The sequence below is a fragment of the Gavialis gangeticus genome, unplaced genomic scaffold (genome assembly GCF_001723915.1).
Source record: "Gavialis gangeticus isolate Ggan-Ray unplaced genomic scaffold, GavGan_comp1, whole genome shotgun sequence".
NCBI lineage: Eukaryota > Metazoa > Chordata > Crocodylia > Gavialidae > Gavialis > Gavialis gangeticus.
In genome coordinates, this window is record NW_017729011.1 from 24,375,713 (window position 1) to 24,392,691 (window position 16,979).

Here is a 16,979-nt window from a genome sequence, read left to right on the forward strand (position 1 = left end):
TGACAGGAACCAAGGGCAGAGAAATATTAATTTTCCAAAGTTTTTTAGGGGTCCCGTGGGCCAGATACAGTGGCCTCGCAGGCCGCATCTGGCCCACAGGCCATATTTTGCCCACCCCTGGTATAGAGGGTCGTCCGTACAGAGTAGCATGTGTTGATTTACTTTTATACGCATCATCTAATGACACGGGCCATCAAGTCCCTGGGTATATGCATTACAAAAAGAGAGCATTTTAATATTAACTTCTGAATTCAACAGATTCTTATGGTAAGTGACACCCACACATTAGAAATGTTTTAGAAAAAGTCTTTAGATACAACTAGGAGATGATTCCAGAGTCCTCATGACCTCTAAAAGATATAAGCTGGCAACAGCTATTTGGCTTAAAGGCACTATATTAATAGTGAACAGATTCTAAGAGCAAGTATCTGCCCCCAGATCTGGGTGTGTAATTCCTGATATCATACAGCACATTAAGGCAACAAGTTGGTCTGTTCCACTTTCTGTCCTGACAAAAATATTGACAGCAGTCAGAACAGGACAAGTTAATACAAAAAAAGACCCTGAAGGGGAAAATGATCTTTTGGCATACAGTATCTAGCATATCTAGCTTTATTAGAGGACTCCCAGTCAACTAAGCTGGGAAGGCTTCTATTTTTATTGCTGATCCCTCCAATGCAAACAGACTGTCTATTAAATTGAAAGGACACGGGCACGCACAATTTTTCCTCTCTGGACTGAGTAAAATGACCCCTCATTTGATTTTGGACTGTAGATTTACTGAAGAAGGTTCGCTCTTCTCATCTTATGTGAAAAGAGGGAGAGAGATGTCATTGTAGTGACTTGACTCAAAATCTACTATGTTGCCTTCTCATGGAAGAGCAGACAGCACCTCAAAAACGTTGCACTGGCAGCATTAATGGAAAAAAACCCTACCAAAATCTTGTACGGGAATTTTTTCTCACCACCATCACTGAACACCAGGAGCCCTCATCGTACTAGCTGCTAAAAAGATGAAGGTAGCCCCTGCCCTAGGAAGTCTACAATCAAAACTTTGAATCACTTTGTAAAAAGACATTCTACATAAAAATTTCAATATCCTACAAACTCAACCTTTTCACTCAAGCGTTCGATTTCACATTGTGAATTACTAAGTTTTAGAGAGCCATAAGAATGATCCCACCCTGGTGTTTTCCAATATAGCGATTTAAAACTATCCACTTTCTAGAAAGTAACTGTCTACTTTCGTTTCTTTAGCGCAGGGAGAACTCTGGGGTTTCTGGTTCATTGAGAGACCTACAGGTCAGAAGCAGTATTTGAAATCATGCTCTTGAACACTAACTTGTGCAGTGTTACGAGGTGTATGCATTACAGGTTAAACGCAACACAGGAAATGCCATCAAACTGGAGGGTATTTTGTTTGTCACTGGTATGCTTTAATTGTGGGAAATAGAGATGTCCTTTACACATACTGCTTTATTTCTAATGGCCACATTCCAGGGGCAAGGAAGTGTCCAACAATTTTAAACTCAAAGTGTAAACCATTCGTTTAGCTGCCAGCTGCACAAACGCTCAACTTCCCTATGTGCCCGGCTGTGCTGTCCAAGCCTTCTCCAGTATACACTGAAATAAATGTGTTTCTAATTAAGTAGCTTCAGGAACACGACAGCTTCAATGTCAAAAATACAAAGTCTGAACCTCGGCAGGAAGTCTTAAGACTACAAATGTCTCATCTAGTGGAACCTTGGCTAATGTAATGAAAGGAAGCAGGAAGGGCGCAGTATTCCAGAAAACTGGCCATTTATTAATGTGTCCAGAAGCACAGCCTGTCAGAGTGCATAGAAAAACTCAAATTTGTATAAGTTAATTAACTGTATCATGTCGATCTTTCGATCTTCCACAGTTAATCAACAAAAAGACTGAGGAGAATAATATATTTAATAAGAATAACAGGAGTGCTGCAATCAACTGCCAACAAGTGAGATTTTGAGATGTTGGAAAAAAGATACAGCCCAAGACATCTTGAATTAAATAACTAGGTGATGAATTGCCTGTTCAGCTTACTAATCTTGAGGGGCTGAATTCCAAAGAAACATAGCACTTGAATAGGTATCGCTGTTTGGAGGAAGTCTACCTGCTTTTAACAGCCCCATTCAAGGTTAATATGTGACTACGAACTTTTTAATCATAATGTCTAGAAGTCCCAATCCCAGCCCAGAAACCCACTGTGCTAGGTGATGTATAAACTCAGAACAAAAAGACGGTCTCTAGTCCAAAGCACTTACAATCTACAGGTACAAACAGTGAAAAGGAGAGACGGAACACAAGGAAACAAAGGGACAATACTAGTTGGCCTGATAGGCAGTGAGCTCCACACACCACATACCTAAACAACAGTCAAGTCTTTTGTAGGGAAAGGAGATTTTTAAGGAGACAATGAATGGAGGAGAATACGTTTTGCAGGTGTTTGCAGGGACCTATTCCCTGAGACATGTCAGGGAGCATGAGAAACAGCATGGAAACACCTGGCTGAAAATTTAACAAGTGGACAATGGAAGCTGGTATCAGAGCCCAATTGGAAACAGGACTCAACATCATCTCAACAGTGAATGGAAGATGATAAGCAGACTGGCGATACTCTGTGAAAAGCCCTGAAGTACAAACTGCTCACATTCAATAGGATGGAGAAGGCAGAGCCACTGGAGACACAGAAAGAAAAGGAAGACAGAAACAGAACAAGAGAACAAAGCATGCTGCAACTTTCTCGGAGTATATAAGCAGAGCAGGGCTGCATTTGTCAAAGCCAGAATGAAGCATACTGCAGTAAGTGAGATGCAGAATGATAAGAGCTCTGACATGAGTTTAAGTTGTGTGGATGAATAATGAACACCTTATTTTAGATGCGATGCAGAAGGGATCTGCAAGATGTAGACATAGCTTGGCTATCCTAGAAATAGGGATTGAGCAACAGGAATGCTGGTAGTGCTGTTCCTCATGATCAAGCAATGAAGTGGCATGGAAGAGATGGTGTGGGCTCTGAAGATGTCTGCAGCCATTCTCAAGGAGATAATGTCAACAAGAAAGACTTCAATTTGGTTGGAAGGAGACAAGTCTGGAGCAGAGGCAAGCGTACACCAGATCTAGCATCTGTATCTATTTGTGAGTGAGACTACCCAGAGGCAAGGTATGCTGCGAGGAAAGTAGGCAAAGGACAGAAGCTGTGGGCCCCCTAAAGAAAGCTGGATGTGGAACGAGGAAGACGCTGCAAAGCACACGTTGGCAGAGTAGAGAGAGAAACAGAAGAACAAGGATGGGAGAGTCACAGGTGTTAAAGGAGAGCAAGTTTAAGAAAAAGAGCATAGTCACCCTACCAGAAGCAGCTAACAGGTCAAGGAGAACCAGGATTGAAGACTGGTTGACTCTCCAGCTAGGAAAAGGCTGGAGACTGGTGACAGCCATTGCACTGGAGTTTCAATAGCAAAAGCAGGATTGAAGAGGGTTTAGGACAGAGTTGCAGGAGAAGAGCTGCAGACAGAAGATGCAAACAGCATAATCAATGAACTTAGAGGTGAAAGGAAGATGAGAGAGCAGCTGGAGAGGCAAATGGGGGCAAGGACATGTTTTTTCTTTTAAGATGAGTGACATCAAACATACTTATTGTCAAGAGAAGAACCCGATATGACATATGAATAAGCAGGTGAAGGAGATCATGAAGGGTCACTGGAGGAAATGGGGGAGGGGGGGGAAGCGGGAATTAGAAACAAAGAGCAGAAGAAAAACCTCATATGATCATAATGGTACCCCAAGTTTAGGGAATAATATGAAGGACTGCCATGAAATATTGACATACCTTTAATTTTGTGCATTATTTCCATACAACAGTGTCAAAAGGTCTCTCACTACTGGCCATGGAACTTTGGATTCAAATGGTTTTCTGACTATGCATCAAAACCACAGCAGTCTGGTACACACAAGTAAATTCTCACATGGCTCATGAGATTATTGTCCAAAAAGCCTATTAGCATGTTTAAAATATATACCATTTTAAGGAAAACCTACTGCAAGGTACTTTTCTGCTAACGGCTGTGAGTGCTTTAGTCCGTTCTTTCTACCACCATTCATGTTTCTCCTAGGAAACAAATTAATTGAGCCTGGACTCTTCTCTTTCACAGCATAATCGGAAGCCATGACTGCCTAAGACTTTATATAAAGCCCTACTGTCAACTGTGTTCTGCTACTTGAAAACAAATACCTGCCATCACACATCTAGACGCTTAGTGTCACCCCATCTCATAAATGGTCTCAGTACATTGCAATGGCTCCTTCAAGCCCCTATTTAGGTCTAACAGCATGAAAAACCTAAGCAGTTTTTCATACTTCCCCGGTTCAGCCATGAATATTTCAGCAATTTCTAGTAAGGCTATGGTGAGCTTCAGCAGAGGGCATCCGGTGCAGGTATAGAAGCAATGTGCTTTCACACGCTGTAGTCCCTCTAAATCATGATGCAGACATGACAGATTCTCTCTCTCACTTCAGTTTTCACCTATTGTTCAACACTACCGCTATTCTAGTCCTGGGGCTTCCCACAGCTACGACTACCAATTACACAGAATTGCCTGGTGGCAGCCAATATCTGTTAAGTGCAAAATTAAAAAGCACTAATTTCCAGCACACACATTTACTGTTTAAGCAAAACGCATGCCTGGATCTTTGGAAATGAAAAGGTAGGCCATTAATCCACTGTGCCAACACTGTTTCCCAATGAGAAAAGGGTTATTTATAATCAAATGAGTTATACAGGTAAATATCAAATAATTAGAGTAGCAATGCATAAGCATGAATATGGATATTGTGGACTTAACGGCTATACATTGCCCATTCATTATAACTGCATTTTTACAATTTGTTTAATTTCTTTCCTTGGGCTAACTAGAGACCTCTTAATTATGCTCCCAAGAGGTGGGCAACTACTAATTGGAAGAGAGGCAGGTGAAATAGAGGGATATTTATTCTCAAGTGCAAAAAAATATTTAAAATACTGCCGTTCAATACAAAATGAAATTTAAAAACCACTGACATCAAGAAGAGACATAATGTACTGCTGCCCAGGGAGTTACGTGACTTTGCCAAGTTATTCCAGGGCAACAAGCACTTATCCTGGTTTTTGTGCATCACGATAGCTCTGTAGGTGTCCAAACATGTGAACACTGCCTTAATCTGCTCTCCATATGCCCATGAACTGGTGCTTTCCTTTGCAAGCAGTGTCACTGATTCTCCAGAGAACTACTTATTAAAATGGGGCAAAATATGACCCCAACCTTTCGGATAGCTGTTGCAAATTAAACAAATTCTAATACACTTTATTTTAAGAGGAAGAACCTACAAAACATACAATGAAGGAACCAGAAGAATCACCACAAAGGCCTTTGGTGCAGGCATAGAGAAGAACCAGACTGGCCACGATGCCTAGAGTTCGGACATGAACTAACTCCCTTGCTCCCTGAGCAGCAGAGGGAGTGCTTGCTCTCTGGTTACGCTCCCCTACCAGATGAAGAAGCGCATCCAACTGCATTTGGGATCCAAGAGAAAGAGAAAAAAAAACCGCTGGGAAAAAAAGACCACTGCAGACCAGTGGGTAGAAAGGATGGGAGGGGAAAAATGAAACCCCAAACCTCACAAAGGGTCATAAAGAGGAAAATTAGAAGGGAACTTGAGTGAAAAGCAAGTGAATGGCACAGCCAATGGTTCAGCAGCTAAACCAGGTCAAAGGACACATGCAGGGAAATGAAATCAGTAGTTGTTCCTCTCAGCCCTGCAGATTAGCATGCGAGTGTCTGAGAAGTGTTGGCAAAAGAACAGCCACTGCAACCAGGCACCAAATCCACCCATCCACTACTTGCCTTTTTCAGTGTGAACATACTTCTTTCACCAGGTAAATGGAAGAGTATCACAAACTACATCCGAGTAGTGGAGGCATTGTGCTGTTGCTGCCTAAGCCTCATGGGCAAACAAGAGTTCCCTTCAAGTGGCAGAGATGTAGGGTGCTGTTATCTGCAGGGCATTGAGAAGCGTAGAAGGATTGTATTTTTTGAACACTTTTCTAATGGATTCAGCAACATTGAAGTGGTTCTGGAGGGAACTGTCCAACAGTTCCTCCCCTCAGAGGGTGAAGAAATGCCAAAAACAGGGTTTTAAAGAGAAGTGATTTCAGCAAGCAAGATCCGAAGTGCCACACTAACAAGAAAAAAAAAAAAGCATCTCTCTTGTTAACACCTAACATGCCATCTTAGCATAGGCTTTCTGAGAGACTTCATAAGTACTGGTGCCTCCCCTTAAGGCAGCATCACTATTTGAAAGATACTATATGGAATCCAATATCACAAGGTCTCTTTTTTTAGAGTTTGTAATTTGACAGTAATTGGGGACATGGTAGGAAAGAAATATTGTGTCTGGTTAATCCCTGCCATACAAGCATGTGTATTTGGAGAGCACATTTAAGGAGATAACGAACCAGGCTGGGAATCAAAGTTGTAGACTTGAAATACAACCTTCCAGCTGCTCCAAAAAGATTAGATTCAAGCAAAAGCCCAAACTCATCCTAGATAAGAAAGACTGACTTGGTGAAACATACTTGACATTTTGTTGCATCTTGAATTTTTTTTTTTTTATTCATGGATAAACTTTGTATGGAAAGGAAGAAAATAAAACTTCAAACTTAGTTATTAACAACAATGGACTTAACCTAAAAAGCGCCACTCAAACTTTGCCTCCAAGCTACTTCAGCTCTTCCCAATTCCCCTCCTCAGGAAAGTGAGGGTGGTAGAGTCTTAAAATTGATTCTGAAAACACTGGACAAAATAGCGTAGGAAATCTTAGTGATGATACAGAGAATTTCTACACGTCACAACTCAACTCATTTGCATGGAATTTTTCTGCTGAAACAAAAGTGAATACTCGGTGCTGATCCATTCTGAAAGCTTTCAGTGACTGCTAATTGTACTTTATAGACACAAAGGTCAGTCCACACCCCTCCCCCACTTTTGTAGATGTGCTTGGGTCTTCAGACCACTCAGTCCTTGTCACAATGACCAGAGAAAGCTTCAAGAGCAGCGAGCAGAGGAGTCAGTGTCGACAGAGTCAGTTAAGACCCTTGCTGGAGTAGAAGCTCTGAGTAAGATTTTTAGATTTCACTAGAGTTGGAGATGTCTCACTCCCTCAATTTCCTCTACCATCTGCTTTAGTTTCAGCTCTTTTAAATTCTTATGTCACAGCTGCAAAGTAAACAACCAGACAAGAACTGAAATGAAAATTAAAATCAAAATAAAACCCTGAAGTTTAAAAATAAACGTCAATCCCAGTTCATTTCCCCGAAGATGCAAAGGCCCATAAGTAATAACACAGCTTTACAGCAGACGGCAAGAAGTCGATTTATCTGTTTTCATGGCCAAAATCACCTTTCCAAGTTCACACAGTAACAAAATAGATGGGAGCTATTTTGGGAAACATATTTATGGCTCATAAATTGGTGCTAAATTGATTTATTCAGACAATTACAGTGTGCGATTACCACTCTAATTAAAGTTCACATCAGGCTAAGATAAGCAGTTGTTGTATTTGTGAATGTGCAATTAGAGTCTCCCTGATAATTACAGGTTTTAAAATCATACTTTTCGCCTACCAGCCTGTTTCATTCGTTATACTCGCAGGCTGAAACACTATGAAAGAGTCCATTCAGGCTGGCTCAGCTATTCGTGCCTTTATTTCTTTGGGTACACAGCCCATGTGTTTGCTTTGTGCACACCTGTGCTCCCAACTGTGGGGTCTGGTCTTAGCCCCTTTTAACATGTCTTTGTCAGGAAGTCAATGAATACCTAATCTTCAAACCCAGTGTAAAAGCCTCTTGTGGCCTACACGGTTGTCCTGAAAACTCCTAGCAGCATGTACCTGAAGAAAAAACTGGCAGCAGCAGCCTTCATGTGTTAATTACACATGCGAAGCCCATTATGCATCGAAAGGGCACCTGCTGGCAGCGAAAATGACTAGAATCTGCCCTTCCTGTGCAGTGAGTAAATTGAAGGTTCATTTCTACAGGAGATAATAGTTTTTAGATTCCATTCTGTGTATCCTCGACATGGGCATGTACTTAACATTTAAATCATCCACAGAGGAACAAACCTTCTTTAAATTTACATGTTCCCGGCTCCTAGCATTTCACTTAAAATGCTAGTTATTCCTGCTGGTTCCTTACTCAGAAGCACCGCAGAGGCTTTTCCTCAAAATGTGGGGGAAAAAAAGTCACAAAGAACAATATCATAAAGTTATTAGCATAGGCTCCAATTTCAAGACAATTATGGATACTGGCTGAAGACGCGTAAGTTCATTTAAGGCGATGAAATTACATTTTGAGCAGATGATCCGCTCTTCTCAAAAGCAGTGCTGTTGTTTAACAATCACTGGGTTTTCTGTTTTGTTTCTGTTCAAATACACCCACGGATTTGTTTTGTTGCAATCTATTTTGGCGTGGAATATCCAAAAAGAACTCAACGCAAGCAGCAGCATTTAGCAAATAAAACAGTTGAGGTCACTGATCTAAGCACACATAGATCATATTAGATCTATTTCCAATTCATTTTGCTTCAGGAATTCTGGACTGGTATTGTGTGTCACCAGTGCCTATTATATGCCAGGACGGCATATAATGTCTTCAACATTCAGTTTTGTATATCTTTCCCCCAAACAACACTCAGGCATGTTATACATGCTGGAATGGTCTGTTGTTACTGAGTAAGCACTGTTCCAACCCGAACGCATGTTAACGGAAGAACAAAGGGTAGAGACTTAAGTCTGAATTCAAAGACACATCCCACCACAGTTCTGCGGCCACGTGCTGCTTGGTATTTGTGTGAATTTATGGTAATAAGAGCATTTCTTAATTCACACCCCTCTCCAACCACAGAGAGAACATGACTTTTGGCTTTCACTATTATAACAACTAAAGGATTGGCAGTCGCTCTACTGGATGCCACAATCAGGGTTAACCAGGCACTTTTCAGCATTTATGTTTCTATTCACAGAGCCCACAATCCCGTGCTCCCTCTTGGCAGTTGCACGTCGCTCCTTGGGGGAGAAATGAACAAGGAGCGATGCAGAGCTCCAGTGAAAGAGGGCAGGGGAAGAGATTAGGAACAGCATGAAATTATCACGCAAATTTTAGGGAAGTGACAGTTTTACAAAGCCACACTGCAGAGGCTCTGCTGACAATGTAGCATTCGATGTGCTCCTGTGATTGAAGACCCTATCGTAATTCTTATGTGCAAGGGGCCATATTAAAGTTGTATGGACCACCTTTATTCTGGAACAGTCTCATTTTTGTGTTTCAGCTTCCATCAGACACTTACAACAGCAGTGTATTGATTTTTTTTTCTTACATCACCCCCAGAGCACGATATACTGTACACATGGGCATGAAAGCAGCCCCCACCCTGTAGTGCTTCACTTTAAATGAGCCTGGAATGCTTCAGGACCTGTGGTTCCCTCTTGCCACCACCACACAAACATGTCCTGGCACTCCCATGGCAGCATCCCCAAGCACATTGTGCTGCTCCCCGGCCTGGAGACAGTGCAACTGAATGTGAGCTAATTAGCTTGGGGCAGATGAATCAGCACCGTCACTTAACAGTGCCACTAGACCTATCCAAAGCCCTGTACAACCGTGGTTACATGGGTTCCAGTTTCGAAGGCAGCTCACCTGGAGCATTGCTGCATACCTGAGAATGCTGCTTTGGACCGCTGTGTAGATACAGCCTTTGGGTTCCCGAATGACATCAACCCCACCCGCACCATTGTCAGCACCATTTGGTAACCATATTGATCCTGATCCCTTTGCTCTTCTGGCTGAGACTACTTCACCCTATCCCTGTCTCAGCCTCATGTGAGCTCAAAGGTTGGGTTCTGTGTCTCCAAGTCGCCCAAGAGCAGGCTTACCCCAACAGAAGTCATCACATCCAATTTCACTTCTCAAATTTGAGGGAAGCATACTGGAATAGCATAGAAATTACAAACCAAATAAGTCACAAACAGAAAACTTTAAGACCAAGCACCATGAAATGCAGAGCTCTGAGCTGCGAGCTCAGAGCTCTGGGCTGGATGCTTACTGACACAGCATTGACGATAACCTTAAATCATTGTCCTTCCCTGCTGTTGTGGAGATGCCTGTAACAGGTGCAACTGAATCGGAGCTAAAACATCTATTTAAATGGTCCAGGCTGATACAGAATTATAATCAACACCATTTCAAAAACTAGCTCTGCCTTTCATACCACTGTCTCAAAGCTTTCTATTTGCAACTTGTTATTTGGCTAGTGATTTCTGGGCCACACCAGTATGTTTCCATCAAGCGCGAGAAGTGAAATTGATGCTCTGTGTGATGGGAAAAGGAGGGTGACAATGAGGGTGACAATTAAACCAGCACGCACAATGAAGAAAAGATGCATCTGTTCTCATACCCACATCTATTCCCCCAAATTATGAGTAAATTGTGATACCACCTTGTATACTCACCTGAACAAAAATAAAAGTCACAACAAGAAAATTAAACAGCACAAGTCAAAAACCTGAAAGCAGGAAAGTCATGGGAAATGCAAAGGAGTCTTTTCTGATGTAGCCTTTTTTGTTGGATTTTTTATTCCAAATTTCATACTAAAATAAAGTAGTAACAGTGTATTTTACAATTCCAAATTTGTATAAAGCGTTCAATGTGAACATGTTGCGTTAGACAACAGCATTGGTATGCTACAAAAACATTGTATTTGACTGACTGGATCAGCCACTTATTTAATATACGTATTTATTTTTAGATTAATGGTTGCATCATAAAAACACTTAAGCTTTAAAACGCAGAGATGCATAAAACTGTTGCATGTCTAAGTGATATACAGCCTTACCAGCAGTAGTCCAAGAGATGTGGGGGCAGAACGGGAATGTAAACGTGTTGCCAGAACATTGGGTAGAGCATAGCTGCAGACCCATGAATGCAGGCAGTTAACTGAAAGAAACAAATTAAAATCAGATCATCAGCAAGACAAAAGCTAAGCTTAAAAGAAATAGCTAGCAAAAAACCAGAAGTATCAACTGTGTTTTTGTCCCTGAATCTCTCGACTGCACAACACAAAAGTGTACTCTTAACAAAGGCCGCTGGTGGGTGAGGTAACACTGGTTTACAATGATGATTGTTGTTTGACCTAATTTTGTTAATAGCCGAGTACAATAATTCATTCAACAAACAAAACCTGAAGAGAATATTCCAAGTCTTCCACAAACAATAGAAACCAGGGAAAGAAAACAAAGGGGAGAAAAAATAGAAAAGTATTAAAGGCAGAAAAAGCTTGATCCTGGCAATTACCATCTATAAAGCAACATACCACTGTAATGAAATTATGACACAAATAGAGGGAAGAATCTGGTAGTGTCATTAGTCCGATAGGGGTGCAGGGTAACACAGCGAAAACAGCACGGGTTCCCTTAAAACAAAATCATATAAAAAACTCAGTCACTTTACCTAGAATTACCAAAGCAAGCAAGCAAAGGATAGAGTTTATCTACTTGGATGTCATGTACCGACGGTCACACTCTTACTTTAAAATTAATTCAGCTAGGCTTTAACACCGACAGAAACCAAGAATTAGAAGGACCACAAGTAGTAAAGATAAACTGTAATCAAACCATGGGAGGAGCCTCATGGGATGCTGAGGGAACAGTTCCAATATAGATTGCAATCTCATTCAAAACTTTCATTAATAATTTGGAAGAGAAGCAAGGAGGATGTTGGTGACTTTTACTGAGGACACTAATAACGTGGAATGTGTTGTGAACCCCAGTTCAAGCTCCTCCACCACCATTTTTAAGCTTGGGGATACTGATACGCGAGACATGGCGACACTTCAATTAAAATGCTCTAATTAAAGTGCCACCCTACCCCCCACCATCCCCTGGACCACGTGTAAAAGTGTCCAAAGTGATGTGAAGGAAAAGTTAGGATGAATATCAAGATGCGTCTTGGCTGAAATCTATTAGATTGTCAAGTAGTCTCCAAAACGAAGCTGGAGAAGCCCCATCAGCTGAATCATTTGCAACTGGACAGACCACTTACACTTATATTATACAACAGGGAGTCAGAGCTTGGCAAAGAACATCATCTAGGGGAACAAACAGGTCATCATATCTAATTTCAAGAATAAAACTAAGGCTTATCCTACAGCACACCAAAACCTAAGTGGCTGTCCCACAAGGCCTCCATGTTGGGGGATTCGGTCTCAACTGTGAACCTATTTCTGCCCGTGTTTTATTCCAGAACTTTAATGTACTTTCAATGCAGTTTTTGTTGGCTTGTTTTAACACATGAATAACTTTTATTACACAAGCAACAAAATCTGGTTTTAGCGTTAAAGTGGGGCTAACTGGGCATGAAGAATGGAGGCAGAGCATATATTTTAAAGCACATCTCTTTTCTTAGCCTATGGACTCAAATCTATCGCAGTCCGGGGAAAAAGCAAATCTGGATAAGCTATGACTGCAAAACAGGAACCGCTGAAACTCTCTGGAGAGAAGCTGAGGCTCTGTGTGCCTTGATGCAGCCCAAGAACCAGTGTTGCAAGAGCCCCATGAGTGGCTGTTTTATTATGGTTGCTTTTCCACCATGAAAATGAATAAAAATAGATTTTATAATTTACAACTCAAAAAAAAATAGACGGATTTTTTTCTAATTTTTTTTTAATCACTCCCAGGCTGAGACCTTTTATGCTAAGTACAAGCTCTCAGTGGACTTTTATGACCGAGATATAAATCCCTGAATTGGGAAGCCAGAACCTTACACTGTACTCTGTCACTAGACAAGAGATGTTAGAATATTTAACATTACTATAGTTAAAATAATCTACAGTAGTTACAGAACCTAATACTGTAGCCCTGTGAAAAGCATTCACAGATTTGATGGAACATGAATCATTGCCTGTTTTATGGCATTAAATATCCATCTGTCTCTGTTATTAGGGTCTCAAGCTCTCTATTTTCCAATAAATCTGCATTGAGAGTCACACACTTACTGCTGATCACAATATCACAAGGGTAAAGGAGAAAGACTACAGCAACAGCCTAAAGGAGGGGAAACACAACATTTTCTATAAATACTTTAAAATGAAGACAAGACCGTTTCTAGAAGCAAGTTCTAACTGAGATGCAAAACATTAGAAGCAATTTTCTTGTCTCTTACTAAGAGACAATGCGGGGTAGGGTGGGAGGGTCATCATTTTTGAATGACCCATAAAAAAATACTCGTGGCAACCAACACACAAGCCACACTGGATTTGGTGTACCATGGAGGAGTAATAATGCAATGGTGTCCACAGTGCTCATGCTGGCATCCCTTATTAGTATTATAAAAGGGAAAACCACTGTATGTATACCAAATAAGTTCTAATTCTTAAGAATTTCTGACAGGCCCATGGGTTAGTCTGCTGCTGTGCTCATTAAACAGACACACACACAGCCACGCCCTTTGACTATCTGGGGTTTGGCCAAAAGACTGGGTTATATTTTTCTAAAGCTATCTGTTCATCTCCATTTGCAAGTGGCATACTTGCAAATGGGGATGAACACACATAAATATGATCAAGGTTTATTTTCTGTTCCTTAATGCCAAGATGAATATATTTAAGAAAAATCACATTTAGGGGCATATTCTCAACCTGAGGCCTGGAGTTTTTGCATTTAAAGCTACTAATATTAATGGAAATTCACAGAGAGAATACACCATGCACTGAGATGAGAATACCGTTCTTCAACTAACACTTCATCTGTACTCCTTTGTATCTGTAAGTACATTTCCAGGTAGCGGGAAAAAAGAATCAGTCAATTTGAATAATTAAAACTCACTGTTGATGTATTTACAACTCTCCAAGTCCCCTTTTTTGGGACACAGAAGAAGAGCTGTAGCATCAACATTTAACCTAAATAGGCTAATGTCAAAATCTTGTTTCGAGTAATAAAAATGACACAGATCTTATCTTCAGACTAATGTTATACATTAATACTTCCCTGTAACCTTTAATACATTATGAAGTGGAATGTGAGGGCAGTTAAATCACTTGTCACTTACAAAGTTGAGCTTTTGAAATGTCACATCATATCATCAGCTACTGATTTAGTAGTTACATGGTCATATTTCCATGTAGGCTACAGCAGTACAGTTACATTTATTCTTCTGGCATAAGAAATGCAGATTTTAATCTGATGGTATTTTTGTACCTGAAAAGAATCATGAAAATTCTTGTTTTCTTGATCTACAAAAGCTCTTTTAGTTATCAGAGTGCACATAATCAAGTCAAAGGAAGGATTATGGGGGAGACAATTTCCACAAGTAATTCCTCCCCCAAAGTCTCTCTTTTAGGAAAGTGTTTTATGTTCTTTTACTCTGTATTTATTCCAAAGCTGTTCTATAAACATTTACTGCCTCTGACAAATGCATACTGGAGAGAGTTACTTCTATTAGATCCTATATGCATATTACATATGCATACATTTTAGGCAGTGTTTTAAAGGCTAACAATGAAACATGCATATTTGATTTCGTATCATCTTTAAAACATTCGATGTACAACAAAGAGGTATTGTGAATCTTTATTTTAAGTGTAAGTTAAGAAAATGAAACTATCAAAATCACACTCAGTGGGAAAATAAGAAAGTCAGTATGTGTAAAATTTGCCTGAGGTCATTAGTCATAATGAATATTCATCAGGAAGCAATTATCAATCCTATTTAATGTCTCCCAAAAATATTTTGCCCTTAAGCATTTGAATAGTCTGGGCCTGTTCACAAAAGTACTTCAGGTAGATAAATTACAGTACTGTGCAAAACAGGGGCTTGCCCTGTACGTTGGGAAACAGGATGCTAACTGCATTCCTTCTTACGTGGCATCTCTGTTACTGGAGGTTTGCCACCAGGGATGTTTTGTGTTAAATGAATTATTTGATCTCAGTGCACCATCCTCATCTAACACCGGCTTGAACAAAAGGCAGTTATGGCTCAATAGCCTCATTGATGCATGTTAGAATCAGGCTCTCCCTAAAGCTCGTCTAGGGGGCACAGAGGATAGAGATAAGCCAACTAGCTCTGAAGCTCTTCCAGTAATTTTTCTGGTTTGGGAACTGCTATGACGTTTTCCTGTACTATATTTTTAGGACAAAAACTGTTTTGGAAGCACATCAAATGAGGACATGAGGCAGTCAGCTCTTTCCCAAAGGGCCCAGGCGTAAAAGAAAATCTGTGTGGATGCCTTGCAAACCTGGTCTTTCCTGGAGACCCATCAAGTTTGAGCTTGAGCGTCCAATACAGCTTTCAAGTCTTCCTGTCCTACATTATACTGTGGTTTGCTACTAATCCCACTGCATCTTAGTGCTTTTATTTGGCAGGCTCTTGATTGCTCCTCCAAATACAGTGGCAGGCTTTCTGGCAAAGCTAATACTTACCTTAACACCGAACATTCAGCGCTCTAGGGGGGCTTTGGAGCAACAGAAATGTCACAATAGAAGGTTCCAAGAGATCAAAGGGCTCATGGCATAGATATGCAGTATCTGCAAATTAAAACTTGAAAAAGTTCCTTTAAATGCATTGTGTTCTGTTGCAACTTCATCCCATGCACAAAACTCTTCATTTTTTTTTTCTATTCAAGTTTGTTTGGTTCAGGATTTTGCCAGACAATGATGAAACAACCAAATTCAAATGATACCTGTGCATCAATGGCATGTATAAACTGAAAAATCCTAAATGAAAGAGGAAAGAATTTTGCACAATACCTCATGAGCTAAAGTTAATTTAAGATATCATAGCCACTGAAGTCAGTTTAAAGAGGTATGCTAAGGAAACACTGTCACTAGACTAAATCTGACTAATCCCTGTAATAAATTAACTTCCACTAATAATATTTATCTCCAACCAAGAGACCGTGAAAATACTCAGGAGAGTGGCTGCACTATCATGCAGGACTCGTTACTGATTACACTAATTTTCCACAATTTATCATAAAATAGCATCCGTATTCTAGGCCACACTGCCTGACATCAGAAGCATCACATCACAAACCTGAGGCTGGTAATAACATATAAAATCGTTAATCACCTGGGACATCACTTCCTGTATCCTCCGCTTCCCTATACTAGCTACCCAAGACCACCAGCTTTAAAAAACCTGGGTTATTTTAGGCACAAGCCATGAAATACCATAAACATGACATGCCTACCTCAAAACCATGTATAACATTCATAATGCAATACCAGCACCTGAGACAGCAGCAGAATAAAAGTAGCCAATTTCTATTTAAATCCATTTTATGCCACTGAGACACTGAATCAAGAGAGAAAGGAAGAAAGTCTACCTAAATCTGAGTAAAAGGTCTGGAACTGTCTGTAATAATTTTCATTTCACTGTCACTTGCATTAACAAACCCTCCCAGACCCTGTGAGATCAGGTTTGTCAGTGTGCGCACACAGCGCCACTACATTGGTTTCCCCACCCCCACTGCTGTTAAGGCTTTCTTTGCTACAATAGTCACTGCTGCAGCAGCATTCCTCTGGGTCTCAGCTCTTCTCCACCTTTACACGCTTTTTTTTTGGAATATGGGGCCTAAAAACAGCATTCCAAGATAAAAACCCCAGAGGCAAAATCCTTAAAGGAAAAGGTGAAGTAGAGCAGCTGGATGCACTAAGCCCAAAGATCCATGAAAGAATGCAAACAGGGTTTGAACCGTGGACCTAGAAGAAAAAGGCTTTTCAGGAATATGGTGGATAAGCAAGTACCTGCGAGCACAAGCCTACCTCCTGCTGCAGCATTCTTTAGGAAAGCCCGGCCTGCTTGCAGGAGCTCTCTCTCATGACTTGCGATGAAAAAAACCATTAGGCCGGCTTCTCCAATGGTTAAAGCAGAAGGCT

The 16,979-nt window shown here is 40.7% G+C and overlaps 1 protein-coding gene across 4 annotated transcripts in view; it reads right to left on the reverse strand.

Moving 5' to 3' along the window:
* Positions 1-16,979, reverse strand: part of DENND1A (DENN domain containing 1A) — a 344,343-nt gene that overhangs the window by 139,217 nt on the left and 188,147 nt on the right. For all 4 annotated transcript variants that reach the window (XM_019510878.1, XM_019510876.1, XM_019510880.1 and 1 more), the window contains exon 10: positions 10,944-11,044. In XM_019510878.1, coding sequence (XP_019366423.1) covers positions 10,944-11,044 — 101 coding nt within the window. The remainder of the gene's footprint in view (positions 1-10,943; positions 11,045-16,979) is intronic.